We start from the raw sequence: 27,723 nt of genomic DNA, 5'->3' as shown, positions 1-27,723 counted from the left end.
CTGCCCAACAGCAAAACAGACCTCAAGGTAGTGAAGGTTGATCGTATATGAAGTCATGTATGGTTTATGGGGCTATTCCGACCCGTTTTAGTGGTAAAAACAGGGAGTTGATTTTTCCCCCATTGACTTATAATGGGGAGGTCGAGAAATTGACCTGACCTTAGGTCATCGATATCGAAATTCCGAGATATACAAATTGTAGCTACTAATGACCTTATAACATCCTGCGACTTTCAAAGGCCTCAGACATCTTCTGTAGCTCTGGCATGGTGACAAAGTTGCAAAAAAGTGACTTGAAGTTGGGACATTCAAAGTGACCTGATGACCTGACCTTAAAAGTTAGGAGGTTCAAACTTGCACACCATGTGTAAAATTGATGAGAGAATAGTCGTACCAAATTTCGCGGCGCGCTATTCGCGAAAAACCTCAGGGGGGCGGATATCTGCCCCCCCCCCCCCCCCGTCGGTGCGTGTGGTAACCCCTCAACTTGGTCTTAGGAATAACTCAGGGCTGATCCCAAAGGTAACCGATGAACAGTCTTACGAAACCATAAGAACAACTTTCTGCACTAGGTAGGGGAGACCTGGGAGGCATGGGCCAGTTTTGTGAGAAGGCAATTTTCTTCCAGTGGGCAGTGGCTAGACCCCGGTTTTCACTCTGTGCTGTGTACGTGAAATTGCCTTTCGCCTGCAAAGTGTGCCTGATATAAGGCATCTGGGATCAACTATTTTGTCTCGAGATAACTTTCAATAAATCATGCGCTTTTTTCATCCATCAAAATACACCAGGAGGTATGGGCAATGGCCCGGGAGGTATGGGCCGGTGCCATGTTTCACATTCTTTTCTCGACAATCAAAACAATACTCGCAGCTGGTATCTACGTTGATCTCTCTTAGAGCCCAGGAACCACATAAGCGGCCAACAACATACTTCATGGAGGTCACTTGGGCACATATGTATTTTGGTAAACTCAATCATGCTCCATGAAGTAAGATAATGATACTTTATTTTCTGTTCGAATGAAATTTGTCGTTAAATTTTCGACCTTGCGCGACAAAACTAAAACTTATTGAAGAGGACATTCAATCAGTTAAGTTTATTGATTTAGGATCAACGGGGGTGGGTGGCCCCAGGGGTAGCCAGTAACAGTTGGTAGCATTAGGCCAAATGGGCGCTCAAAAACTACTACCCCATAGGGTTTCCATGTTAAATGGACCTTTTTCAAGCGAGCCCCACACGTGAGCCAAAGGAAAAAGTGCCAATATTATTGTGGGGAAAGGTAGCCTCAAGCTTCCTCTACAACCTTTTTATCTACCGTTTTTCGATGTGGAGGCCATAACAGGTCCAAAACAAGGCCATCTATAGAAGGTACAGTCACTCTCCCGCCGACCAATCAGATAGAGATCCTGAGTGACGTCACCCCTGATGCTCGATAGGGGTACTCCATTCCTTTACAACGTAAAAATGACTAACTTCATTTAAAGATTGTTGGTGACATTCTACACATATCGTTCAACCATTGATGTCATTGGAAAGTCCAACTAATTTTCTAGCGATAAAAAAGAGCAGCAATATGCTAAGAAATGGCCGGTTTTGAAGATATAGACGATTTAAAAACCCTCTGCAGTTGAAGGAAAGCAACGTAAAAACGCATCGAGCTTATATTTTTACTATGAATAAATCATTTTTCAGTAAGTTGTTAGATATGGTATCGATTTATTCAACAACTTTATTACAATATTTTTTATTACTTGGAACTTTATTTCAAAATAATATTTTCAAAAATGGCAACTGTTGGCAAGTAGCTTTGAAGCGATTGTGGCGCGCCGCGCCATTATTGTCCTGAGGCCCCCATATGATGTCATCAAAAGTGGAGTGACATGGGCCTGGTCCAAAAAGCATTGGGCGCTGCCCGACGTACCAAAAGCCCCTCCATGAGAGCACAAGTTCCTGCGCATGCGCACATTGCCTCAACTCTGTACTAGCGTAAAGTAGCGATACTGCTCACGGACTCGATCAGCCAATCAGCGTCCCCAATTTCATAAATAGATGTCGCTAGCATCACGTAACTCCTGCTATCCTGCTGGCGAACACATTTTAAGAATGAGACAGCTGCGCCATTTCTGCCTTCCATTGATGCCTTCCATCTTAGTATCAACTATACACTTTTCAACTAACTTTAGACTAAGTTTTAAACTATGGTTAGTATGCTATTTCTGGTACATATATTTTAAAAATAACTGCTTTATAAATTTGGCTTTACTCGTCAGAATGGAATACTCTATTTTTTCCATATTCAAAAAATATATCACCTTCCATGTAACTCATCCCGGTAAAATGGGCGCTTTCCGCGTCGTTGGTGTACCCGTTGTTCTATATACCCTGGGTGGCCCGAACCTCGGGGTTAGGACGCCAGAATGTGCGTAGCATCTCAGCTCATAATCTTCCAAGAAAGCTTCAAATTGTCTATCCAGTCTTAATTTGCATGTTTTAAACTTTATGTTGGTAAGAAGACATTGTTTCAAGTACACAAACGACAAAACAGTGCAATTCAAATCTTTATATCTATATTTCGCAGACGTTTCAACGACAAGGCAAATGAAATGTCAAATGTCAAATGTCAAATGAAATGTCAGTGCAAATGAAATGAAACTTAGTACATATGTTTAATTAATTAGCATATTCAATAGCATATCGAATATGCTATCGAATATGGTGGCCTTGTCGTTGAAACGTCTGCGAAATATAGATATAAAGATTTGAATTGCACTGTTTTGTCGTTTGTGTACTTTAACCCTCGCCCGTATTGGTGTTTTTCCAGCCGCGAACGTATAAGGGGGGGGGGGGTCCGTTGGACCCCCCCCCCTTGCCGTTTCGCCCCTGATCGAGCTAGAGCTTCGCGGAAAAAAACGAGCGTGTTGCCCGTGACGAGAGGAAGCCGATGATACCCAATTTTAAGGTCCTAGGTCATTGGTTGACCTTGCAGGTCAGGTCAATGACCCCAAAGGCGGGAAAATCGGGACCTGTTAGAACGTCGTAAAGTGTGGCTGCTATGGGGTTTTTCGGGGTGCTGATCACGAATATCATGTTAGTTTTGATCACAGATGATGTCTTCATGTATTTAGGCCAGGTCGGGTCAGGTCAGGTCAGGTCAACCAGTAAGGGTATTCGTAGTAGGTGGCAACCGCCTCTGACAGCTTCGTAACATGTTACGAAGGCACCAAAACTACTTCGTAAATTTTCAAATAGTTGCTAAATTCGAATTCAGCTCCAAAAACTGGCCTAGAAACATGTAAAACTCGGAAAAGTGAACCGAGGTCATCAAAGGTCAATGACCTGACCTGACCTTCAGGTGACCTTGACACCCACCCTAATGCATGGGGGCAACATCATATCACATGTTTGAACGCTTGAAACCACGAAAAGACTGCAAACGCGCGGCTAATGCGAGCCGACATACGCCGAATCGCGATTCCAGCCAAACATGGTCTCGAAAAGTAGGTCACAGGTCAAAGGTCATTTGGGTCAGGGTCATGAAATTTTCAGGGTAGGTGTGAAATTGATGAACGCGAGGGTACTGAAAGTTTCGTTGCGATCTGCCGCTTTTTACGCGAGTTATTCGCGAAAAACCATGGGGGGGGTCCGTTCGACCCCCCCCTACCCGGGCGAGGGTTAAACTTTATGTTAGCGATGCTCTGACATCATAGACAGCCTGTTTCAAATTTATCACAAATCTTCTGTATGTACCATATTTTACTCGAAGAGGGCAAAAACGCTTTATCACCGCTCATTGCCAAAGAAGACTGAGGAAGATATTGGAAATCACGTGGGTTGTATAACGGAATGGCTGCTACCAGTTTACGCGGTCAAATGTGTAAAAATACGCAACACTTCTTCAAAACTGCGATGGCCCATACCTCCAGGGGGGTCATACCTCCCGGGTCTCCCATAAGTGTAAAAAGCTACAGCAAAACAAATTATTTTTCCAGGCGTGCGCCAAAGTTGCCCTTGGTGGCCAACGTTGCACGAAACTACGGTATATCACATAATTTTGGTATCGGTGGCCTAACGTCAGGTATAAATCTTGCGACCTCTCAATGATAAGCCAATGGGAGAAAATCAAAGGCGCCTTTTTGGATGAACGTCATTCTAAACACTCAAACACCGAGTTACAAGTAAACATAACACACTGAACCGGATAATGGCACCAGTGACCGCTCCTTGTGTCCCTGAGGTCATCTCAGAGCGTAAAAGGTATGCTACAATTTTCGCTAATAACTTTTGATAATATAGGCATCCTAGACCGATAAAGATACCTTAGATGTGTTAAGCTCGACGATACCGATCGACTGACATTCAACACGACCTGTTCCGGTCAGGTCATGACCTTGGCCTGAGGTCAAACTTTCATGTTCAACATCCGTCGTTTCCATCCTCAGGATGTTCAAATCCTTCTCCTCCACGCCGCAACGCTCGGTCCGGGCTGGACAGACACCTTTATCTCATACGGGCTGCTCCCTTGGAGGCGCACCGCCAAGGAAGCACACCTGTAGTCGGGTGCAGGGAGTGCTGGGGGGGGGGGGGGCTGGTCGGCCTGTCCATTCGGAATCGGACTGGCTCATCAGCCCCGGCGCTTCGCTTGAGTGCCTGCCCAGACCAGTGCCACCTCCTAACTCCTATAATCATTCCGGCTCTGAAATGGTCTCGTTAGGCCGAAAGGGCCTAACACAAAAAAAATGGACGCCATTTAATTGCGTCCCAGAAAAGCTATTTCTGGCACCTAAAAGCTGACTCGCCCCAAAATTGGTCCTCAGCACCTATTTGGTGGATACCAGCACCAATCATGGAAAATGACCTTAATTAGCTGTTTCTGGCACCTATTCATCGGTACGCCTTACTCTTTTTTCTGAATCTGGCACCTAAATGCTGAGCGTAGCACCAATCTAGTAGAAAAATGAACTACTGGCTGGTAGAATCATGTTGTTCTGGTATAATGACCCCTGGAGTCTAGCCTAAAGGTTGCCAGTGCAGCTACACTCTAAGACAGCCCCGTAGTGATCTCAGCATTGTATATGACGTTTAAGTAAGCAAATAATATTGATTTGTTTGAAAAAGCAATGTCATTTAAATATTTAAAAGTATTTATTTGTAATGCTTTAAGGGAAACATTTTTGTGAGTAATTGTCTCAATTTTGACCATTAAAACGGGTATTGTATTTTTTGACGTCATTTTAAGCTCCAAAAAAGAAATGTAATGTTTTCATTCCGTTCAAGGCCGCTGAAGAAACGCGGAATCTTGCGTGGGACATTTACCGGGGTTACATGAGCGAGTAAATGAGTATCGGGAACGGATTTTCCTATTCGCTCACCATTGTAGTCCGTTTGTAATGCGTATTAACTCTGCTCATGTAACCCCCGAGCATTGTCCGTTGTTCGCCGCGCAGAGTTGTGCCGTGGTTGTGCCTTTTTCATCCGTTTCTTACTTATGTGCGCATGAAGCTTTGATTTTGTTTTTGGTTATTGTGTGGCCGGTCAGTCAAACGCCCCTGCAGAAACCGGATGCTGCGTTTGATCGAGATGGAGTCAGACGATGATTGCAGAAAGCTAATAATATTGAAAAGAGGGCCGGTTGCGTGGCATGTCTGTTCAGAGTTGACATTTTGCTTTACTCCAGTTTATGACCGGAGAGCCTGGCTGGAAGTGACGGATCCAAACTTTTCACGTTAAAATGGCTGAGGGTGCAATAATCTCTACATAGCGGGCTGGTATAGGAGCGTCTTGCTATGCTGCACCATAGCTGGCTAGTGATTCTCTTTTGGCTAGAAATGGCATTAATCATTATCTCCACTGGCGAAAATGGCACTTGACATCACCGAATGCAACGTTCATGTTTGTTAGGATACATAAAATCAGGAAGATTACGCGAATTAGGTAGGCAAACGTGGAATAAAATAGGTGCTGGATGTTTTGGTTTTGGTGCTGAATCAGCAAACAGCAAATACGGAGTTCAACTAGACGATCTGGCAACTTTAGGCTGTGTGGAAGCAATTAGGTGCCAGATTCAGATATTAGGGTCGAATAAGCATTTTGGGGCTGATCAGCAATTAGGTGCCAGAAACAGCTTTTTAGGGACCAGAAACAAATATTCCCCCCCAAAAAAATCATGTTTACCTATCAAGGTCAAACTGTACCTAGTTCATTCGATGTATCTCGACGAGAGGAACACGATGCTGGCATAAGTAAGCTCGTGCAAGTTTTGCAGAGTCAAAAGTTATTGCAGAAAAACGTTCTGCAAAAAAGTGTATTTTGGCAAACTTTTACTTTCGATCACCTCTGGCGACCTAACCTTTGACCTGACCTGCGTGCGTACATGGGTGTGTGAGGTGTGTGGTGTGTTCTTGTATGTGACGGCCTTGCATGTGGCCGCTGCTCTCACCTGGTCTAGCAGACGGCGCAGCTCGTCCTGCTCGGGCACCCGGCAGGCCAGCTGGCAGATGTGCGCGTGGAACAGCGTCAGCTCGTCGGCCGTCAGGCGGCACTTGGACTCGCCCTGGCCGCGGGTCCTGTCCGCGACACGGCGCTCGGTCACACACACAAACATACACACACCCCGGGAGTGGGGACGGCGCTGGGTAACACACACACCGGGAGTGGGTGAATTTTTTGCCAAGCACATATTTTGCTATTTGAGGTCACTGTTACCATGTCGGATCACAAGGGTCAGGTCACTGAGGGTCACAATATGAAAGTGCCGTTTGATACGTGTTCTATGGTACACTTTCCATAACAAATACGATTATGTGGGTTAGGTAACCTTCAAGTTACGTTCTAGTGAAAGTCAGGTCAGGCTAGGCTATAGGTCCAATTTCAAAGTTGATATTTTGCATAAAATCGGTATCGATTCGATGCAGCTCGTCATGAGGAGTCTAATGGTGGTCTTTGTTTGGCGCTACGTTGTCTAGAGTTGCTAGAAATTGAGTTTGAAAAATTGACGTCACCAATTTTGAACAGTTTTTCGCTATAGCCTGGCCAAAAGGAGGCATCGATCTCAAATTTGGTAGGTATAGATGGAAGACTAGCGTCTTTCACCTATCATAATCTATCATATCATAATTAGTCTTCCAACTATCATATTTTTGGCTTTCAGGTCACGTGACCTAAGGTCAACTTTTGACCTTTCTACCTTTCGAGGTCAACATACATATGTTTCGATGCGGATCGACGAGAGGATCACGATGGTGCTATTAGTTTGTTCCTAGCTGGGATACCTTGAAAGTTGTTCGAGAAAAACTTCATATATATGTAGTGCCGCAATTTGACTTCCTTTTTGCTCCTGTGACGTCATCTTTGACCTGACCTGAAAATGACCTCAGTAAAAATTATAGAACCTATCCGTGTGTACCCTGCAACGTTTACCGCTTGTCGCTATCTTGCTTTATTCTCGAGATCTCGCTGTCGCTCCCGCTCGTAATAATGGACACGTCATAAAAATGACCTGACCTGAGCTCAACGCAGGGCGATAGCCACTTTTTTATCTTCGCATATGAATGACAATTGACAAGGCTTTAATCGTCATCAGACAAAATTGCAACTTTCAGTGGGGAAAATATCAAGGTCACTCTTCGAAAAATAGGTCAAAAGGTCACGTGATCAAAATTTTCAAAAATTGAAAATCCGAGATAGCCAAAATGTTTGTTGGCTGATTGTGAGTTAAACCATATAAAGTTTTTATCGTAGAAAACCAATAGTTTCTGAGTTATAGGCCGCCAAACATAGGGCTGCAGCGTGACCTCCAGATACAGATACAGATACAGATGTGTATTCACGAATAATCCACAGTACACTGGGGCTTTTCATACTCGCACGTCAGATGGCTCAATGGATAATGGAAGTAGTTTTGATTCGCACAAACATTAGCACATGTACACACACACACACACACCAGTAAATATGTTATGCCGCAATCAGCCGGTTCGATCACAAAAGATTGCCTATCACCGCGCCCTGTACAGATAGGTAATGACGCTCCTTGAGGAAATTGCCCGAGGCTATATCTCGGAAACCGTTGTTCGAAGAAAAAAATCCTCGCCTCAGCTGGCTTCCCAGCCCATCACAACCCCTTACACCAGTTTTCAACGAAAAATAAAATATGAGGGTGCAAATTTAATTTTTTATTTGTCGATTTGTCGTGGAACGCCCCAGGTGACGCACAACTGGGAATAGCGGTGTGTGACCACATAAGAAGCCTTACACCAGTATAATGTCTTTTGGGGCGACCAACGGAGCGAACGAGAGGGTGGGCCTTACACGTCCTAAATTGCGAGGGGGTACACTCGGGGGCAGATTGATGTTCCACCACTCCCTACCCATCGGGCTCCCATGGCTCAGCACTGGCTGCTGCCAGTGGCAGCACTGGCAGCACTGGCATTGGCAGGCAGTGCTGAGCAGTGCTGAGGGCAGGCAACACTGGCAGCAGCCAGTGCTGAGCCATGGGAGCCCGATGGGTAAGGACAAGGAGAGGTGGAACATTAATCTGCCCCCGAGTGTACCTCCAAATAACTTGTGCATTGCCCCCCCCCCCCCCCCTAACCTGTCCCTAGCGATGCACCAAATTTGAGCGCAATCGGCGTAGCCGTTGTCGAGATCTCAACGACTGCAGATATCGTCACCAAACTTTCAGGACCCCTCCGGACATCAATTCTACATATTGTGATCATTTTTCCAGAGGCCATGATAGGTTGGCCGCAAATGACGTCAGAATGACGTCATGTTCTGCCATTTTCGACCAAAAAAGGTTTCACGGGAAGAGCTGTTAGGCCTACAACTTCAAAGACACAGAAAATGTTAACACGCGCAGTGGAAGGGTTGCGAGTACTACGCCCAGTGGAAGGGGGGGGGGGGGCGGATGTCGCCCCCCCCTAAGATCTCAGCTCCCACTGGAGCTAGAAAGACGAAATTTGGAGGGTAGGTGGGGGCCATGGGGAACTCTGTTGTTTGTGAATTTCATGACCCTAGGTCAATATCTTCAAGGTCAAATGAGGTCAAATGTGGTCAAATTTGCCATATTAGCGACTTTTTTGCGTTTACACGCCGATAACTCAAAAAGTTACCGGCCGATTTTTTTAAATCTTTCACTATACGAAAGAACAAACATTTGTGAGTATGTATGGTGAATTTCTAGATAATCCAACAATAAATATGGCAGTTAGAAGCCTGCGAAGGGTAAGATGTCGCCGGCTGAAGCGGCATCGGCCGACGCGGGAAACGCGGCAATCACAATTTTGTGTTTACACACTCATAACTCAAGTTGTTACCGGCCGATTTTCAAAATTCTTTGACCATATGATTGCCTGTACATTTCTCAGTCTTCTCACCGAATTTGACGCGAATCTAATATAATCAGCGGTAAGGAGCGCGATGTAAAGACGGAACCGTCCCGCCCCGGCACAGTCTACAATTCAGGCGGCGCGTAACGGCTAGCGCCGGCCGCCGCGCCGCCGCGCCGCCGCGGCGGCAGGATGTTTGACTTTACACCGCTATTACTAGAAAAGTTGTGAACCGATTTTCTTACTTCTTGCACGAGAAGATCCGCAGTTCAATTCTGGACAGGTAGCCGAAATTTCACATTGATATTATGCTTGCGGCGCGAGTTATTGGCGAAAAACAGGAGGGGTGGGCGAAATCCGCCCCCCCTTCCACTGCGCGTGTTAAACCTAACAGTGAAAGGTGTAGAATTAACAGGATTACAAAACTGCTATCTCGGATTTTTAAAATAATTGGATTTTGACCCCCAAAAATAAAAAAGTAATTTTTTGATTTTAATAGCCAAAAATCCAATTTTTTGAAATTTCAAAAACCGGAATATATAAGATAGCCTATCCCAACTTCTATCCACATGTCAAATTTGATTGATACCTCTTTTTTTGGCCAGTTATGGCGAAAACACTTCAAAATTGATGACGTCAAATTTTCAACCTCATTTTTTTAGGAATTCTAGACAACGTAGCGCAAAACAAAGACCACCATTATACCTACTCCCCGCGACGAGCTGCATCGAATCGATACCCATTTTATGCAAAAATATCCACTTTGAAATTTGAACTGACCTCAGGGCATATTTTAAGGCACTTACTGCGTCCCATTTTGGGACGCAGCCCCCTCGCCTTGGGACGTAGCCCCTGCTAATTTGGCCCACTGCGTCCCTGCCCTGTCCGGTTCCCTGACCTGTGCCCTGCTGTCTGCCCTGACCTGTACCCGGCGTTCCCTCTAAAATGTCCTGTGCCATGACCCGCAACCTGCCGCGCCCTACTTTCTGCCCTCCTCAGTGCCCTACTCTGTTCCTTGCCCTGTGCCCTTAGTCGTAGCACGTGCCCTCTGCTCAACTTTGGGACGCAGTAAAAATTTGTTAAAATATGCCCTGACTGACCTTCACCAGAGTCCAGAACGTAGCCTAAACTGGCCCCAAGGGCTGCCTAGTGCACATAGGGGAAAGTGGGTTAAGACGGGCACCTTAACTTTGGAGCAATTTTTCGGCCTGTTATAAACATCATAGAAACGGGAAACTGAGTGAAAACCTTTTCTAGACATTTTACTTCCATTTGCCAGAAGATGAGACTTAGGCCTGATTCAACAAATAAACTGCAGCTATTTTTGCAAAACCTTGCAAAAACCCGTCTTACCCCACCCTATGGGGTAAGACGGCCACATAGGTAGGGCAAGACGGCCAGCTTCTTTCACCGACCAGCACAGCTCGCAACAAATGCCCGAGATTAGCCGCATTGATACAGTCGCTCGTTGGTCTCAAGTGCTTCGGATATGGCAGATTCGTGCAGAAGGCGTATGCTCGTATATAGGCCCTAGTTCAGAAGCCATGTAGAACCGTTTTTCACATTCATTATTCGAGAATAAACTGTGCCGAAGGAATATTGCTAACATGTCTGTGAGTATCGGAATCGAGCTTATTCTTATTAGAAATGCTTCTTTTTTCCTACAGCAACAATTTTTTTTCACCATTACAGACCCATTGGATTCATAGTTGCCCTTCTTACCCCAAACTCAATGTCAGAAGTTCAGCACGATTTTCTCTGTGGACAATTTGATGGAGACGAAGCAAAGCCGCGGTAAATGAACACTGGTGGCATATGAGTGTACCACAAGTGATTGCGAGTTTTTAACTCTATAGTGCTGCACACAAAAGCTTGCACAATACATTATATGGATGTTTTCAATGAAATGAGTGTTTTAAAGAAATTAAAATAAAAGATTATCGACTGAACACAAATTCACCAGGCTTCAATGGTGGTGTGTAGTAAGAAAGGCAATTCTGGTCCGAATTTTTCTCGCTCGTAGCGCTATTGGTTTGGTCTGCAGAAAGGGTGCCTGTCTTACCTACACTGACCGTCTTACCCCACTTTCCCCTAATCTCATTTATCGGGATCCATTACCAGTTATTCTCGATGTCATTTGTGTAATAGTTAGATAGCATTGTTCCACAGCTCTAAGGCTTTCCTCTGCTATTTTTCGATTTTCTGCACAGGAACCAGCCAAAATTCGCTTGAGCATTAACTAGTTTTCAAATAACACAATTCTGCAGCATTTTAGAAGTTCATAGCAGCATTTTGAAACGAAATGGGTACGCACCATTTTGTGGGCCTTTCGAGCGGCGGCAGGAGACATCTGCTTGCGTCGGTGGGTCGGCGAGCGGTGTTTAAGACTATTCGTGAAACAGGTGTGAGGTGGATAAGGCCCTTGTTACACTGCCGAATTTTGGTACGCGAATATGCAAGTCATCCTATGTCGCGGACCGATTCGGGATCTTTCTTCCACGGTCTTGGCATTTCGCAGACCAGTCGTTGTCCACTTCGCGACTTTCACGGTTTATAACGACCGCCACGAATATTTCACCAGTATAGCGCCTTTTGGGGCGACTAACGGAGCGAGCGAGAGGGTGAGCCTTGCACGTGCGAAATTTCGAGGGGGTACCTCCAACTGACTTGTGTACGGCACCCTACTAACCGGTCTCTAGCGATGTGCCAAATTTGAGCGCAATCGGCCCAGCCGTTCTCGAGATCTGGGAGCGGCACCCTGCACGTGCGCACGTGCAAAATGGGTCCCAACTGACTTGTGCACGGCACCCTACTAACTGGTCCCTAACCGTGTACCAAATTTGAGCGCCATCGGTCCAGCCGTTCTCGAGATCTGGAAACGACCCCTGCACGTGCGCACGTGCAGCAGCACCCCAACTCTGGTACATGGATATGCAGTGCCTAGTGGGTGCCTACCTACATGCCAACTTTCAGCGCAATCGGCCAAGTAGTTACCGAGATATTGCAACAATTACAAAACTGACACCTCTTCGTTTTGCGCGTGGCACGTGCATAAGGGGTAGTGGTGCCAATTTCATGAAATTTCAATTCCAATTCCGATCCAATTCCAAGAAATTGCCAAGTAAATTTCCAATTTTGTCCAAAGCGGGGGCTATTCCAATTTTTAACGATTTTTGCATTTTTTGCGTAAATTTTAAAAGTGTTTAAAAGCGTTTTAAAGGCCTCCGTTTTAAAATTTTAAATTTTAAAGGCCTTGTGTTCCGATTAATTTCCAAAAAATGTTAAGAATTCCGTCCAAATTCCAAATTGGAATTGGACAAAAATTGGAATTCCAAGAAAAGAAATTCCGATTGGCACCAATAATAAGGGGTCACCCACATGCATCGGGAATAGTCCAATACTTGGTAGAAGGAATGAAGCTACCCTACAAAAATTACCCCGTGTAAATCGGTCAAGTGGTTGCTGAGATATAAGCCTCGCAAAAGCGTCCGCACGGCCGGCCGGCCGGCCGGCCGCTCATACTCAGAAATTTCCGTTAATCTAAGGAAAGACTACGCTCGCTTCGCTCGCTCCGTAATGAAAAATGAAAATTTCGTGGCCGTTCGCCGAACTAAAATAAACGAACATTATCGCCAAACAGTCGCCGAGTCGCCGCCAACATGTTGCTGCGTGCGCCGACTTGTTGCCAAGGTATCGCCGACTATTCGCAACAGATTCGCCATTCATTCACGATATTCGCCGAATCATGGATCAGCTTCGACCCGCGCACGATTAGGGGGGGGGGGGCCCACCCGTTTTCTGCAAATCGGTCTCTGTCGGCGAACTGTTCGCCTCTGTCGGTGAACTGTTCGCCGATTTCCTACACGACGTGATTCGGCGACAGGGTCGTGGCCAAAATTTGGCAGTGTAAAGGCCGTGTTACACTGCCGAATTTTGGCCAGCCCTTAACGGCCTTAGCCCTTAACTTGTAAGTAGTAACTCATAAGGCTTAGCTTGTGACCATTTCACTTATCTTGTGCTGTGATGTTCGTTGTGTTGTGATTAACCGAAGGTTTGTTGTCAATAGTTAAAACACTATTCGTTAAAATTGTTTTTCTATTGAAAACAAATCTGAGTTCCCTGACAATTTGGCAAAAGCTGTCTGAGATCAGTAGGTACAACTTGATGCTCGAGAAAACGGCTGTTCCAAAAATTCTGATTTTTTCAGATTTCTAGTGGGCCAGGTGATCTAGGTTCTGGTATCGGTCTCTACTAGAGATGTCAATCGGATACCAGCTTTTTGGTATACCGATACCAAACCGATACCAACTTGGTATTTGGTATTTCAATCCTAATGCATTTGGTATTTTGTTGGTATTGTGAATCGTCCCTCATGTAAAAGAGGCTGTGACTTTGGTAAAAAGTTTGTATTTTCCTGAGTTTACTAAGTTGGTTCGGGTTTCGGTATTCTTCCATTGTTATTGTTTGTATTTGGTTTGGTATCGGTATCAAGATTTTCCGTAATTGACATCACTAGTCTCTACTTCGGGAACAATCTGGTACACGTGCCACGTGACTTTGAAAATTTCCATGTTAAGCCAATGGGGAAAATGACAAAAATGTTTTCCGCGGCAGATTGCTCGAAAACGATCCAAACGACCCCCCCCCCCCCATTTTCTTCTATGCGGATCAACCACCATTCGGTCATGCACTACCCATGGGTATGTCGCAAGGTGGCCGGAAAAGTCCAGAACCACGTGCCACGTGCCGTTGAAAGTGACCCTGCACACCGGAAATTTGGACTTTGGGCCATTTCGGCACACCCGCGAAGCAGACTATGGCGTGCCGCGTGAGTGACCAAACAATGGGTGTCATCTGGTCGGCAACTGTTTAAGGTGTCATCCAGTGGGTCAAAGTTACAGTTCCAAACTTTTGGGATCCACCATTCTGAGGATTCTCTTTGACAATTACCTACGTGTCTTGGCGCATTGTTTAGTCCACCCAACCGGTCGTCAATGAGTTAGGTGACCCAAATGACAACTGACCCGAAGGAAGTTGGGGGCGAGGAACACGCACGTGCCATCCGTTTTTTAGTTGGGCGCTTCCATCCAGGATATTTTTGCAGAGATCTTTTTGATTTGAGAAAATGACCAAAAAGCTGCTGAATCTCTGGAATCCTAGCGGTATGCCAGTCGTTGCGTTGGCGTTTCGGGCGTGCGTTTTGCGCGATTTACGGTGTTTGCGTTTTGCGGCGGGCGGGCGTTGTGTTTTTTTTTGCGGTGTTTGTGTTTAGCAGCGGGAGGGCGGGCGTTTTTTGCGTCGTTTGCGGTGTTAAATTTGTTTGCGGTTTGCGGACGCTTTTTCGTTTCTTTTTTTTTGCGGTGTTTACTTTTGACGGCGGGCGGGCGATTTTTGGGCGTTTTCGGTTGGCGGTTAGCGGGCGTGCGACGCGGGCGGTTTGCGGTGTTTGCGTTTTGCGGCGGGCGGGCATTTTGTGTTTTTGCGGTGTTTGTGTTTGGCGGCGGGTGGGCGGGCGATGCGGGCGGTTTTTTTTTGCGTCGTTTGCGGTGCTAAATTTGTTTGCGGTTGGCGGCCGCTTTTTCGTTTCTTTTTTGCGGTGTTGACTTTTGGCGGCGTTCGGGCGATGTTTAGGCGTTTTCGGTTGGCGGTTAGCGGGCGTGCGACGCGGGCGCTGTTTTTGCGTTTTGTTTGCGGTTTGCGACAGGCGTGCGTTTGTTTATTGTTTTTGTTTGCGACGTTTGCGTTGGCGTTTCGGGCGTGCGTTTTGCGGCGTTTGCGTTTTGCGGCGAGCGGGCGGTTTTTTCACAATTCAAAGTCCAAACTTTCGGGACACAGCGCTCCTCGAAAAGCGCCGTGCCCCCCCCCCCTCCCCCCCATTCGAGTTGGGGAGGCCAACTCAAAGGACTTGGGGCCGATTTGAGGCCTAATCCTTAAACCTCCGAAGACCGTGTAAAAATGAGCTGAAATAATGATTGAAAAGACCGGGAGGGGCCATCTCGTTCCCGAGCAAGCCCATATCAGTCCATAAAATGCCCAGAAGCGCAGCCAGAGTGATTGTGGTGAAAGTTCAATGGCCCTCAAAAGGCCTCAAAGGGCACTCGGATGGCGTCACAGGGTCCTTAGATGGTCTCGAAGGGACCCCAGATGGCCTTAAAGGGCCCTCAGCTAGCGTCAAATGGACATCAGAAGGCCTTAAAGGGCGTCAAAGGATCCTGAGCTGGCGTCAGAGGGCCCTGGGCTCGCGTCAAACGGCCCTCCGAAGGCCTCCAAGGGTCCTTAGCTGGTGTCAGAGGGCCCTCAGCTGGCGTCTAATGATCATCAGAAGACCCCAAACGGTCCTCAGCTGGCGTCCAACGGCCTCAGCTGACGTCAAGATGTCCTAAAAAGGCCTAAAAGGCCCTCGGCTGCTCAAAGGGCCCTTAGAAGGCCTCAAAAGGAATTCAAGAGACGTTAAACGGCCCTCAAAAGACTTGAAAGGGCCCTCTGCTGGTGGCAAAGGGCTCGCACATGACGTCAATAACAGCGTTGTCAAAAACGGACCTGAGCCATCTTGCCGGCCCCTGGTTATCTGTGGGACTCCAAAAGTTACCTGAGTGGCCCCCGTTTAATGAGGGGGCCTTGGTTATTTAAGGGGTCCCTGATAATGTGATTCAATGTTACCGCTTGAAAGGGCGTTGCTTCAAAAGTGCACGTGAACTGGTCATTTATTTGTTAAGTGAATTGAACGTATGGCTTTTTGGGTCAGGTGGGGTGAGGCGCTGGTAAGAGAGGAACAAGGAATATTGCTTGGGGGTTAGGGGCATCTGGGAGGAGTATGACTTATGAGTAAAGTGATTATGTGGAAGACTCGTGTGGAAAAGGCGTAGGCCGGCTTTGGTGATCCGGCGATTCTTTGTGTCAATTGTGATTACTGATCATGTTTGTTCATTAATGCGAAAGATAACTTATCGGATCGGACAGTTTTGGTGTCGACGAGATCAAAGGACGATAAATCTAATCAAATTCCTACAGATAGACCATTCGGAAATGAAATGTGTCAGTTTTTTGTTAACATCCCTGTACTAAAGGCCCATAAGGCTCATGTAGGGCCAAAATTAGCGGGAAATCGGGGATTCCAGAGCCTACAATTTTGCCAAAAAGGCAAGAACAGGATGGTGGAAGAGTGGAACTGAGTAGAAACGGGCCATCATTAGAGACAAGTCTCTATTCCACCTGTTTTACCAACAAACCACCAGATAAAGCGAGCATGGGTTGAAAACATGGCAAGGGTCCCGAAAGACTAACGTGAAATTCTGGCTTCATTTGATGGCATAGCGCAGGATTTCCTATAAGGGCCTGGGCTAGCTGGACGCGATTCCGCTGAAAATGGTGATCGATGCTGACTACTATACAGGGATAGGTATCCTGAAGATTGTCTGTCTCCCTGCCATCAACAGCACGGCCACCGTGGGCTGCGTTCTTCAGCGGCGCATGGTGCCACACAGGTCGGACAGCATTTTCAGGAAAGACAATGCTCCTTCTCATTGGTCTGCCTGATCTTAGAGGTGGTGCCAACTGCCAGGAGCATCTTCCCAATAACTGGGCGAATGATACAAGGCTAGGGAACAACCCTGAGCTAAATCCAATCGAATGCTCTGAGGGATTGTACGGCAGGATATGACCAGACAAAACTTCCCAGCGACCCAAAACAGCTCAAAAAGGCGGTCAAGAGGGCGTGAGCAAACAGAAGCCCATAGTACCTACTCCAGACCTTTGCGCCTAGCATACCTCCTGGTGTTTCACGCTGTGCCCAGCTTCATGGAGAACATATTTACCGGTGAAATGAGCCTGTTGCATTATTTTTACTGAAAGGAAGGGACGATTGGTAAGGTATTAAAACTTTTGACGCACCCTATAGTTGCACTTCCATCACATGCGAGTATAGAATAAAGGCTTATTTTGTGATTTTTTACGACTCTGATTACTTTTACTAACAAGAATACAGTGCAGAAGTAAAACAAACATGAATGGATAGCAGGCCCTGCTTGTTGGTCCGTCTTACCCCGCGTTTTTTTTTTCTTGTCGGTGATTTGATATGTCCTCCTTTCAGAGCAGCTACCACCTAGATTTCTTGAATTTGAAATTCAGTCTTTGCACATATCAAAAGAGGAAGGGTTGAGCATTCAAGAGACTATAAACAATATGAGTTACGAGACCAGTGTAGCAAGATATGCGGCCTCAAACCTTCGCTGGTCCCTCTTACCCCGCCTTCCCCTATTATCTATTTTGTGCACCGCATGACTTTTCGACGGGCCGTATGTGGCGACAAAGTCGACCATTCCACCCAGCCTACAGGTGCCGCAGCCTACAGCCTACTCCACCCAGCATACAGGTGCCGCAGCGCCTTCATAGCAGTTACAGAGTCGACCACTCCACCCAGCCTAGAGCCTGCTCCACCCAGCCTACAGGTGCCGCAGCCTACAGCCTACTCCACCCAGCCCACAGGTGCCGCAGCGCCTTCATAGCAGCTACAGAGTCGACCACTCCACCCAGCCTAGAGCCTGCTCCACCCAGCCTACAGGTGCCACAGCCTACAGCCTACTCCACCCAGCCCACAGGTGCCGCAGCCTACAGCTTACTCCACCCAGCCTACAGGTGCCGCAGCGCCTTCATAGCAGTTACAACATTTGTTGGCGCTGAAAGCGAAATCAAAAAGTGACTGTGTGTGTGCTGGCTGCGGCGGCGGTGTGGTCTGCAGTGGCCTAGTGTCAGCTGGCTGAGCTGGCCGGGCCTCACCGCCGCCACGTGACGGCACGACGCACCACACGACCACTTCGTACAGGTGTATTACAAAGCAACCAGAGCAGTCGGCCACAGGCGGTCCGGTCTCCGCACCGGCGCGGCCAGGCATGCAGATGTGCGCCGACCACCTCACCGGTTTGGCGTCAGCGGCGCTGGCGCGCCACACGCCGGGCCTCTGGCACACACAACATACGGACGCACCGCGGAGCAGCGCGCTCCCAACAACCGGAGCTGGAGGGAGGGGCGGGGGCGGGGGGCACGCGGAATCCTGCGACCTAGTGTGCCGCACTCGACTGCAAGCCAGCCAGCATCACCTCCTTAGTGCTCAACGCTTACGGCTCTACACTAGCTACACTACAAAGGAAGTTTACACGGGACGGCCAAAACGGTCTGTCCGTTTGTAGGTGTACAGCGATACTAGCGTTTTGGTTTTGCCTCAAAACATTTCTCCGTTTGGCTACCATAGCTAACATACAAAGCTGAAGACGCAAGAGACAACTACAAAAACATCCGGGACAATTAAAACATTGTTCCGCACCCAGTGTTTTTTTCGTATGCATATGGTATGGCGTCTACCATTGGGGCAGCTAGGAGCGGCAGCCGGCAGGCGCCGCTCAGGCCAACAAACTATACGCGATGCAAACCAGCGCGATTCGTCAGCCGGCGGCAGTAAAACGAAAGACGTCTTCGAGCGACACTGGCGTCACGACAGACAGGCTACTGACTGCGGCCGGCCAGAGCCGACCGGGCCCGCGGGGCCGGCCGGGGCGCGAGCCGCGTGCACCGCCGAGACCGGCTCAGCCGGCGCGCCGCCGCCATCCATCGGTCGGCGCCGCTACGTGCCGCTCCTGCAACACAGGCACGGGCGCGCCAGGCCGGCCATGAGAGGGCAGCAGAGCGGCGCCGCGCAGCCGCGCGCCACCGATGGATGCGCCGCGCGCGCGCCAGGCCGGGCCGGGGAGGGGCGGCAGAGCGCAGACAGGTGGGCCAGTGCTTGGACGGCTCCGTGCTCCGGTGCTGGGCGCGCGCTGGCCGACGCACACATCGGTTCCCCGCGGCGGCGGCGGCACATACACGCACACACACACGCTCACATTAACCCGGCAGTTGCTGAGGTATTTCGCCACCCGCCGTTTGCTGGGGGGGGGGGGGGGGGGAACAGTCCCCAGCCGATAAATCGAGAACCAATAGGCGCGGCGAAACGCACGACGCGGCAAACGAAAGAACACGACGAGACACTTCAGATGAGTATTTAAAAGTTGAATTTGAGGCCACAGCTCGGGTCAAGGTCAGGTCAAAAAGCTGAAATTGGGCTTTCAGCAGCATGGAGTTTAGAACATCATACTGGGCGCCTCTCCTCATAAGCTCGGTCAAAAGTGTGCAAAATCCTTCATAGAAGTGCCACACGAATAAGCATAGGTCAGGGTCAAGGTCAGGTGAATCAGGTGAGCATATATCACCGAAAATCAAAACTTGTGTTCACAGCATATGACACATGTTAAATGGATTGTTTTGGGCGTAGAACACGATGGTAACATTTATTCTATTATACGAGTATGTGTTGTGTCGAAAAAGATCGATTTAGGAAATGTGTGCCTCATGGTCGTGAAGGTGTTACAAGAAATTGCCCAGATTTCGGAAAATGCAGAACGATTATCAAAAATCGAAGATAGCCATTTCATCATTCGTTGTATGGCACTCTAATGGCGTTTAAGGCGTGTGGTCTACGTTTGTTCTGTGATTTTATATGATTTTTAACACATACCGTTTTTGGTCGAAAACTCAGAAAGGATGACGTCACTAAAGCCTCGATTTTCTCAGAAATTTTCAGACAGATTTTTTTTTTTTTTTTACTTACTCGCAACAAACTTCAACCAATTCCCTACAGGTATCCTAAATTTGTCGCGCCGGTTTTTAGCTATAACGCGGCGAAAGTGTGGGGGCGTTTAACGCCTCCCCCCCCCCCCCCGCCCTCAGCAGCTCGCGGGTTGACCAAGATAGCCTAGCCGGCCGGGCCGGCGGAGAGCGAGCGTCGCGCGCGCAGCCCCCCCCCCCCCACACACACACACCACACCTGGGAGTCACGGGACGGCCGGCGGCCGGCGGGGACGGCGGGGCGCGCACTCACCGCGTGCGGACTTTGTTTAAGGCCAGCTGCTGCGCCACCATGGAGCACTTGGTGGCCTCCTCGATCACCAGCGCCAGCGAGGTGATGAGGTCCGACTGAGGGAACCGGTTCGCCTCGGCCTCCTGCAGCAGCGCCTTCAGCTCGTCCAGACCTGGCGGCCGGCCACCGGGCACCAGTCACCGGCGCAGCCCGCGCAACGCAACTGCTCAGTCGCACACGTCAGCGCACATACAGTCACACATGGGTGCCGCTATCCACCCGGCTGATGCAGGTAGCATTGTAGCAGTCAAACACAAAACGTCACCCAAAACCAATACCGCGTAGCTTTAAATATGTCCATTAGTCAAAGCTACCTGGTGTGTTGCCGTGGTCCAGCCTATCTGAGTCAGTGCTGACTCACTGGCTGTCTTACCCACTCTGCATGAGACAGTGCTGACTCACTGGCTGTCTTACCCACTCTGTATGAGGCAGTGCTGACTCACTGGCTGTCTTACCCACTCTGTATGAGGCAGTGCTGACTCACTGGCTGTCTTACCCACTCTGTATGAGGCAGTGCTGACTCACTGACTGTCTTACCCACTCTGTATGAGGCAGTGCTGACTCACTGGCTGTCTTACCCACTCTGTATGAAGCAGTGCTGACTCACGCACGCACGCACGCACACACACACATACACACACACACACATACACGCACGCACGCACGCACACGCACACACCGTCTTACCTAGCCGGGCCTCTCCTGTGGCCTCGAGCCCATCCTTGACACGGAGAATCCACTGGTCGAAGCTCTCGACGCGCACCTTGAGGGCGCGCAACATCTCCGGGAGCTCCTGGAGCGTGTACCGATACCTGGCGGCGCACATACCGGTGCCTCCTGGTCAGCACACGGCACGGGGCGGCACTACACGGCACACGGCACAGGCGGCAATACACACGCACTGCCTTACTCAAATCTACTTTTCGTCCAGGAGAGCCACGGGTGGGGGAGGGTAGGGGGAGGGGAGGAGGCGAGCCGCCAGGTAAAACCGACGGCTGAAGTACATACGCACCACTCGATATACGTAGTTTAGAGCACGACGCCCTATAGCACCAGGCTCCAGTACTTCCTCACTAGTTGAAGCCTCACAAAGCAAACCGTTTCCGCAGCTGAATGAATAACGTCCCCATAGGTATCTAGAAATGGACAAGGGCTAGCGCTGGGCGAAACTCGCCACGATATCTTCCCCCAAACCAAAATGGATGAGTTGAAAAGGTTTGCAACAAACGCAGAGTCATTCGCTAGATGGCAGCGTGGATCACTCAGCGTAGAGTGTAATGGTGCATTCTTTAACTTAGAAGAAACCCACAAAACCACGCATTCGCAACCCGTACGCGAGGTCAAGTGTGGGGCACCCGCTAAGGCTGAAACAGACTCTTCCCGCATTCAGGAAATCGCATGCGAGAGCCTGTTCAAATGCATTATAATTCTGCCCGCATCAATAGCATGCGGGAGGTACGCGCGATTGATGCGAGCGTGCTTTCATATATTTGAATAGGCTCTCGCATGCGATTTCCTGACTGCGGAAAGGGTCTGTTTCAGGCTTTACGCTCGCTCGTTTTTTTCGCCACAACAGGCGTCTTTTTGCTTCATCAATGTTCCTCATCGGCGCTCAGAAAGAAACTGTCAATTGAAACCAGGGCGGTGCGCTCCGGGGTTTTAACATTACGAAAAGTGGAGACACCTTCGCTAGCGCTGTCAGCACCGTGAACATTCTAAACAACAAATGCAGTAATCCCACCAATCAGCGTACGGCCATATTCAACGCTCAGTGGCACATAAGCCAGTGATGATTTTGGAGGCCAGGGCGTTAGAGGTAACCTATAGCAGCACGGGCCGTTGAATTTAGGACTTGATTTATACATTATTTAGGCCAGTCCGATAAAAACTCAAATTGTTTATGAAAACTACAATTCACTTTAGTAGTGATCAGACAAGTCTTTGCTTTTTTCTGAAATAATTCGCTGAAACATGAATTATTAGATGCGTACCTACTACCTACTCATGCCAAATTTGCCCCGTTACCATGACAACCAGAGTTTGTTTGGTTTCCAGAGTCGCGGTTATTAAATTCATTTTTGACCCCAGTATTTCGTCGGGAGCATTCTACCTGGTTTACACAGGGGCCCGGGAACGATTTTCAAGTTGGGGGGGGGGGGGGCAAACGAAAATACCTGACGTGATGCATATGAAACAGTGGCGTAGCTAAGGGTCTAAGGGGACACGTACCCCCCCCCCCCCATCGGGTTCAAAGGGACCCTCGGGGTCCTGCGGCGCCATTTGACCGCTGAGGGTTAACCCTAGAACGCCTGGGGGGGGGGGGTTGTATCAACCTATCTCACGAGACCGTTTCCAAGGTCTCCACGTTGCCGCCCTCGCCGTCCTCTGCCGGTCCGCCGGGCCGGGGGCCGCCGTCGTGGGGCGTCGTGGCGCCGCCTGGCTCGTGAATAGGTAGTAAACACACTGGCGACAGGCAGCGAGCGGTGCGCCGGACGCTAAATTTATTGACGGATCACGGGGGTGACAGATGTCGGCTATGGGAGAGTGCCTGGTGATGTTTAGAATGTGTGTAGCATGCTCGAGTGTGAGCTGCTACCGTACTGCTGGGTTGATGTGTGCTGATGGATGGGTGTTCCGATCAATAAACGTGAAAAAACCCTGAGGTTTTTTCGAAGTGCACGCTAAACGGCTTGTCGTAGCGGGCTGAAATTTTCAATACCCTCTGGGGCAACCTTTGCGCATCTTTTGCCGAAAAAAATTGATCGGGTCATGTCAGGTCACGGAGTTATGACGTCATAAGAGGTACAGCCTCCGGCCGACAGCTACCAAACGTGTGCGCCGAATCCCTAGGTTTTCTGCCGGTGATACCCACATTGTTTGATGGATCATGATGAAACTTCCCATGCATGTTGGGGCAAGCATTGGCTATCGTGTGGTGCAAGAAAATTGACCGGGTCAGGTCATGTCACGGAGCTATGACGTCACAGGAGGAACAGCGTCCGGTACTATTTTTGAAAAGCGCCCGAACCACTATTTTGCTAATTCTTGTCACCTTAATGGGAATATGCAGCAATATTAGCTTCTGTAGGGAGCAAATGGACCTCCCAAATCCAAAAATACAATCAGATTGCAAAAATTTAAATTTTGATTTTTCGAATTTCTGCCGCCGACTGTGACCTTGCCGACTTCCGGCGCTCCCAACGCGCCATTTTTAGAGCTAGGGAAACGAAATACATACCAAACGATAGAGAATTGATCAAGGAACACGATAGTGAAGGTTTCAAGTCGATATCTCCCACCGTTTTGCCGCAATCGCCGCGGAAAGTTGAAAAAGTTTGATTTTTTTCGGAAAATTTGACCTTTGACCGGTCATAAGTAGGTCAAATGTTGACCTAGGACCAAAAAATATACCACCAATCGCGAGATCTCGTTGAGAGCAATCCGTTGGTTTTTTCCGCTAAGCTCTACGACCTTCCGTTTCGAAACGCCAGGGGGGAGTCGTAACAACCCCCCCCCCCCCCTGGTCGTTCGTGTTATGAGAAATGGCCTGGTCGTGCGAGGGTTAACGATGGCCATATTTCGACTCAGAAGGGCCCCATGGGGCTCGTTAGAGCACCTCCGGGGCCCTAGATAGCCACACTAAGATCTCCATCATGGCCCCACGCCGGCTTCTGAGGGCCTCTTGCGGCTTTTAAGGGCCCCTCGGTGGTCTCTAAAGGCCCGTTACTGGCCTCTGAGAGTTCTTACCGGCCTATGAGGGGCCAGTTCTAGAGGCATTTCCCGCCTGTGATGGTCCCACACCGGTGCCTCTGAGGGTTTCACACCCCCAACTCTTAGTGCCTACACCAGTACCTATTAAAGCCCTATATCGGCGCCTCTGAGGACCCAATGGTGACTTTTGAGGGCCCCACACCGGTGACTCTGAGGGCCCTACCGGCGTCTGACAGTACCACGCCGGTCTCTAAGGAACCCACAGGACTTCTTCTGCCGGCCTAAGGGCCCCTTGCCGGTCACTGAGAACCCCTGTAGGCTTGTAGAGGGTTCGCGTCAGCAGCTCGAAAGGCCCCACACCCGTCTGTAACGGCTCCACGCCAGCGTCTATGAGGGCCCACAGCAACGCTAGTAAGGACCCTCAACGGCGCCTCTGAGAGCCCTACGCCGGTGATTCTGAGGGTGCTAACGATAACTGAAGGCACCACACAAGCCCTTAGTGTCGCTGAGCTTCAATCCCATACCGGCCTTCCGAGGGCGCCACGTCAGTGCACCCATTGCCCCACACCCCTCCCTCACACCCGGAGCGGGTAAACTGTGTTATACCTATAGCAACGAGAACGACTTGACCACCGTTGTACGTTATGTATTTCTCAAAGTTAACTCAAAATGGTCAGTATAAAATTTGGCCTGCCAAACTTATGGCCAAGGTCAGGCCCAAACCAAAGCGGAATGACAATAGTGCAGGTGTTGTCAAATCGATACTATATCAGCAGAAGCCATTCAGATGGCAAGGAAAATGCCGTGTGTTGATGTTTAGATGTATAAAGGGAACAAGAAGGAAAGATGTCCGGAAAAAGGAGGAAAAAAATATATCGCTGCCTCAATGTTGCTCTCAAGTTGGGGGGAAGCGCTCCCGCTGCCCCCCTCCCCCCCCCTCTGTTCCCGGGTTTGTGGGTTTACATAGCCTTGATTGAAACTAACGTTTTAATCAATGCTTTTTTAACAGTTGATAAATATATGGCCAGTTAAAACGTGTTTCTGTATTATCATACAGAATGTTATATATGTGTTAGTGTTTGCCAGTGTTCCATCTTGTCCGGGCGTGCATATGCCTCATTCGCTTGCCGGATTTTGCTCGACTTATGAGTCGAGTCGGAAATTTGACTCAACTCTGACTCAATTGAGTCGGGTGTGAGTCGAGTCAGTTACAATAGATTAACTGTTGTGAGTCAGAGTTGAGTCGAGTCGGATAAAAACGTTGAGCTGTTGAGTTGAATCAGAGTTAGGTCGGCAAAATAAGTTTGGACAGTTATAGAGTCGGACATTAAAAATAAACATGTCAACTGACTCAAGTTTCTAGAAACAAAGGTCTAAATAAGTGTCTAGTTACCAGGCATCATACACATGGTTTTGACTTCTGAATATCATGTTTATCTTAATCTTTTTATTTCTTGATGCATCAGCTTCAGCACATTTCTGAGCAGGGAAAGATATTTTTACATCCACAAACATGTTAACATAAAAATTTGATTAATTTAATTAAATAAATAAAATAAATAAATATAATAATAGAATATAAATATAATAAATAAAATAATTAATTTAATTTAATTAAATAATAAAGTTAATGATTTGGGCAAAAAGTCAAACATTGCTTGGTCTAAATCACTTTTTGTACTTAGGATACATTTTCCAGCAGACTCAGCATTTACCAATAAACAAAATAAATACCTTGGTTTGTGAGCGTTGATGGATTTGCCAGATATTGGTTGACAGTAGCAATTTAATGATAGAAAAGATGCAACACCACAAGTCACAACCATACCCAAAACGAAATATTTTACAAACACATTCAGAATCACACATAAAAAACATAGCTCAGGGCCGACGGTCTATAGCATTCTAAGAAGAAACAGCAATCTTCGGCTAAAGTGTTCTTTGCTTCTAGTTTCGAGGATCGCTATTGGCTTTGGTATAAAGCGCTTGTGATTCGAGGTTTGCAGGACTGCTCGCGATATTTGTAGCGAACACGCTTTATAGAATAACCCTACCCGCAAAACTTTTGCCTATTAGCCCTGGCTGCCTGATTTTTTCTCCCCCCCCCCCCCACCGCTGAACAACTTGTTTACCTTTGAGTCAATTTTGAGGCGAAACAAGTAAAATTCAACATTTGAGTCGAGTTGAGTCAACTCATTTTTTCATCGAGCCACTTGAGTCATGAGTCGATTCAAAAGAAAAAAAATCAGGCTTTTATTTGAGTCACAGTTGAGTCGAGGCTTTCTGAAGCTGAATGATGAGTCGAATCAGCAATTTTTTTTTTAGTCGAGCACAACCCTGTTTGCTTGATATGCCTCAAGCATGTGCCCATAAAGAGCCGATTTGTGTGGGACTGATGAGTTCAGTCGGCTGGCAGCAGCCAGCCGCGGCGGCCACTCACTTGAGCACGTGGTTGGCGGCCGGGCACTGGCACAGCTTGTCGTAGTGTCGCAGGCAGACGAGCCGCTGGCTGCATGGGCACGTGATGGCCGACAAAAAACAGGTAGTCTTGCAGTAGTCGCACTGGCGCTCGTCGTCCTGCAGAAGCTCGAACGCCTCCCGCTCGGCCCTCCGCACACCCTGCACGTGTCAGTCCGGCGACACTGTCAGTCCGGCGACACTGTCAGTCCGGCGAGAGAGAGAGAGAGAGAGAGAGAGAGAGAGAGAGAGAGAGAGAGAGAGAGAGAGAGAGAGAGAGAGAGAGAGAGAGAGAGAGAGAGAGAGAGAGAGAAGAGAGAGAAGAGAGAAGAGAGAAGAGAGAAGAGAGAAGGGAGAAGGGAGAAGGGAGAAGGGAGAAGGGAGAAGAGAGAATAGAGAAGAGAGAAGAGAAGAGAAGAGAAGAGAAGAGAGAGAGAGAGAGAGAGAGAGAGAGAGAGAGAGAGAGAGAGAGAGAGAGAGAGAGAGAGAGAGAGAGAGAGAGAGAGAGAGAGAGAGAGAGAGAGAGAGAGAGAGAGAGAGAGAGAGGAAATGGAGGGAGGCAGGGGGAGATGAGAAGGGCGGGGATAGGGAGGGAGGCAGGGGAGATGAGAAGGGCGGGGATAGGGAGGGAGGCAGGGGAGATGAGAAGGGCGGGGATAGGAAGAGGAGGGGAGGGCGGGGTGGGTGATGGAGAGGGGTGGGGACAGAGGGCACCCAGTGGCCCGGCCCGTCCGCCGCACCTTTTCCAGCATCTGTGTGCGGCTGGTGCGCTCGTCGTCGATCATGCTGAGCATGTTCTGGTATGTGGCCGAGGCGACCAGCAGACTGAGCCGCTGCGGTTCCAGCGCCATGCTGCACACCAGCTCGTCGTGCGAGAACACGCAGAAGCGGCGCAGCTGCGAGTAGTGAGTGACGCACTGGCGGCCGATGGCCAGCTGCCGGCCGGCCAGACACAGCCCCGTCAGACGGCGGTCAGACACAGCCTCCACCCCCGTCAGCCGCCGGCACGTCAAATAGCAGTGACAAGCAAGCATCAATGGCAACGACACAAAGTCATAAAACCAATCCAAACCCATACCACACAGATACGAAGGATTCACAACCTTGATAGGCTAGGTACACACGGGGGCAGATTGATGTTCTACAACTCTTTATCCACCGGGTTCCTATGGCTCAGCATTGGCAGCAGCCGCCTGGTACCGGTAGTCTGTGCCGCTTCACTTACTTGTCAAGCGGCACAGCCTACCCACACCGTATGCCACTGGTCTGGGTCGGTGGCTG

At 48.7% G+C, this 27,723-nt stretch overlaps 1 protein-coding gene across 1 annotated transcript in view; it reads right to left on the bottom strand.

The window, feature by feature from the left end:
* LOC122381031 (lysine-specific demethylase 5A-like) overlaps positions 1-27,723 on the bottom strand; it is a 203,143-nt gene that overhangs the window by 76,924 nt on the left and 98,496 nt on the right. Inside the window, exons 14-18 of the mRNA XM_043364719.1 lie at positions 27,183-27,377; positions 26,426-26,604; positions 20,962-21,086; positions 20,236-20,386; positions 6,437-6,563 (exon numbers count right to left, since the gene is read on the bottom strand). Coding sequence (XP_043220654.1) covers positions 6,437-6,563; positions 20,236-20,386; positions 20,962-21,086; positions 26,426-26,604; positions 27,183-27,377 — 777 coding nt within the window. The remainder of the gene's footprint in view (positions 1-6,436; positions 6,564-20,235; positions 20,387-20,961; positions 21,087-26,425; positions 26,605-27,182; positions 27,378-27,723) is intronic.

The sequence above is a fragment of the Amphibalanus amphitrite genome, unplaced genomic scaffold (genome assembly GCF_019059575.1).
Source record: "Amphibalanus amphitrite isolate SeventyFive unplaced genomic scaffold, NRLGWU_Aamphi_draft 000112F_arrow, whole genome shotgun sequence".
NCBI lineage: Eukaryota > Metazoa > Arthropoda > Thecostraca > Balanomorpha > Balanidae > Amphibalanus > Amphibalanus amphitrite.
This window is presented reverse-complemented; position numbering and strand designations above follow the sequence as displayed.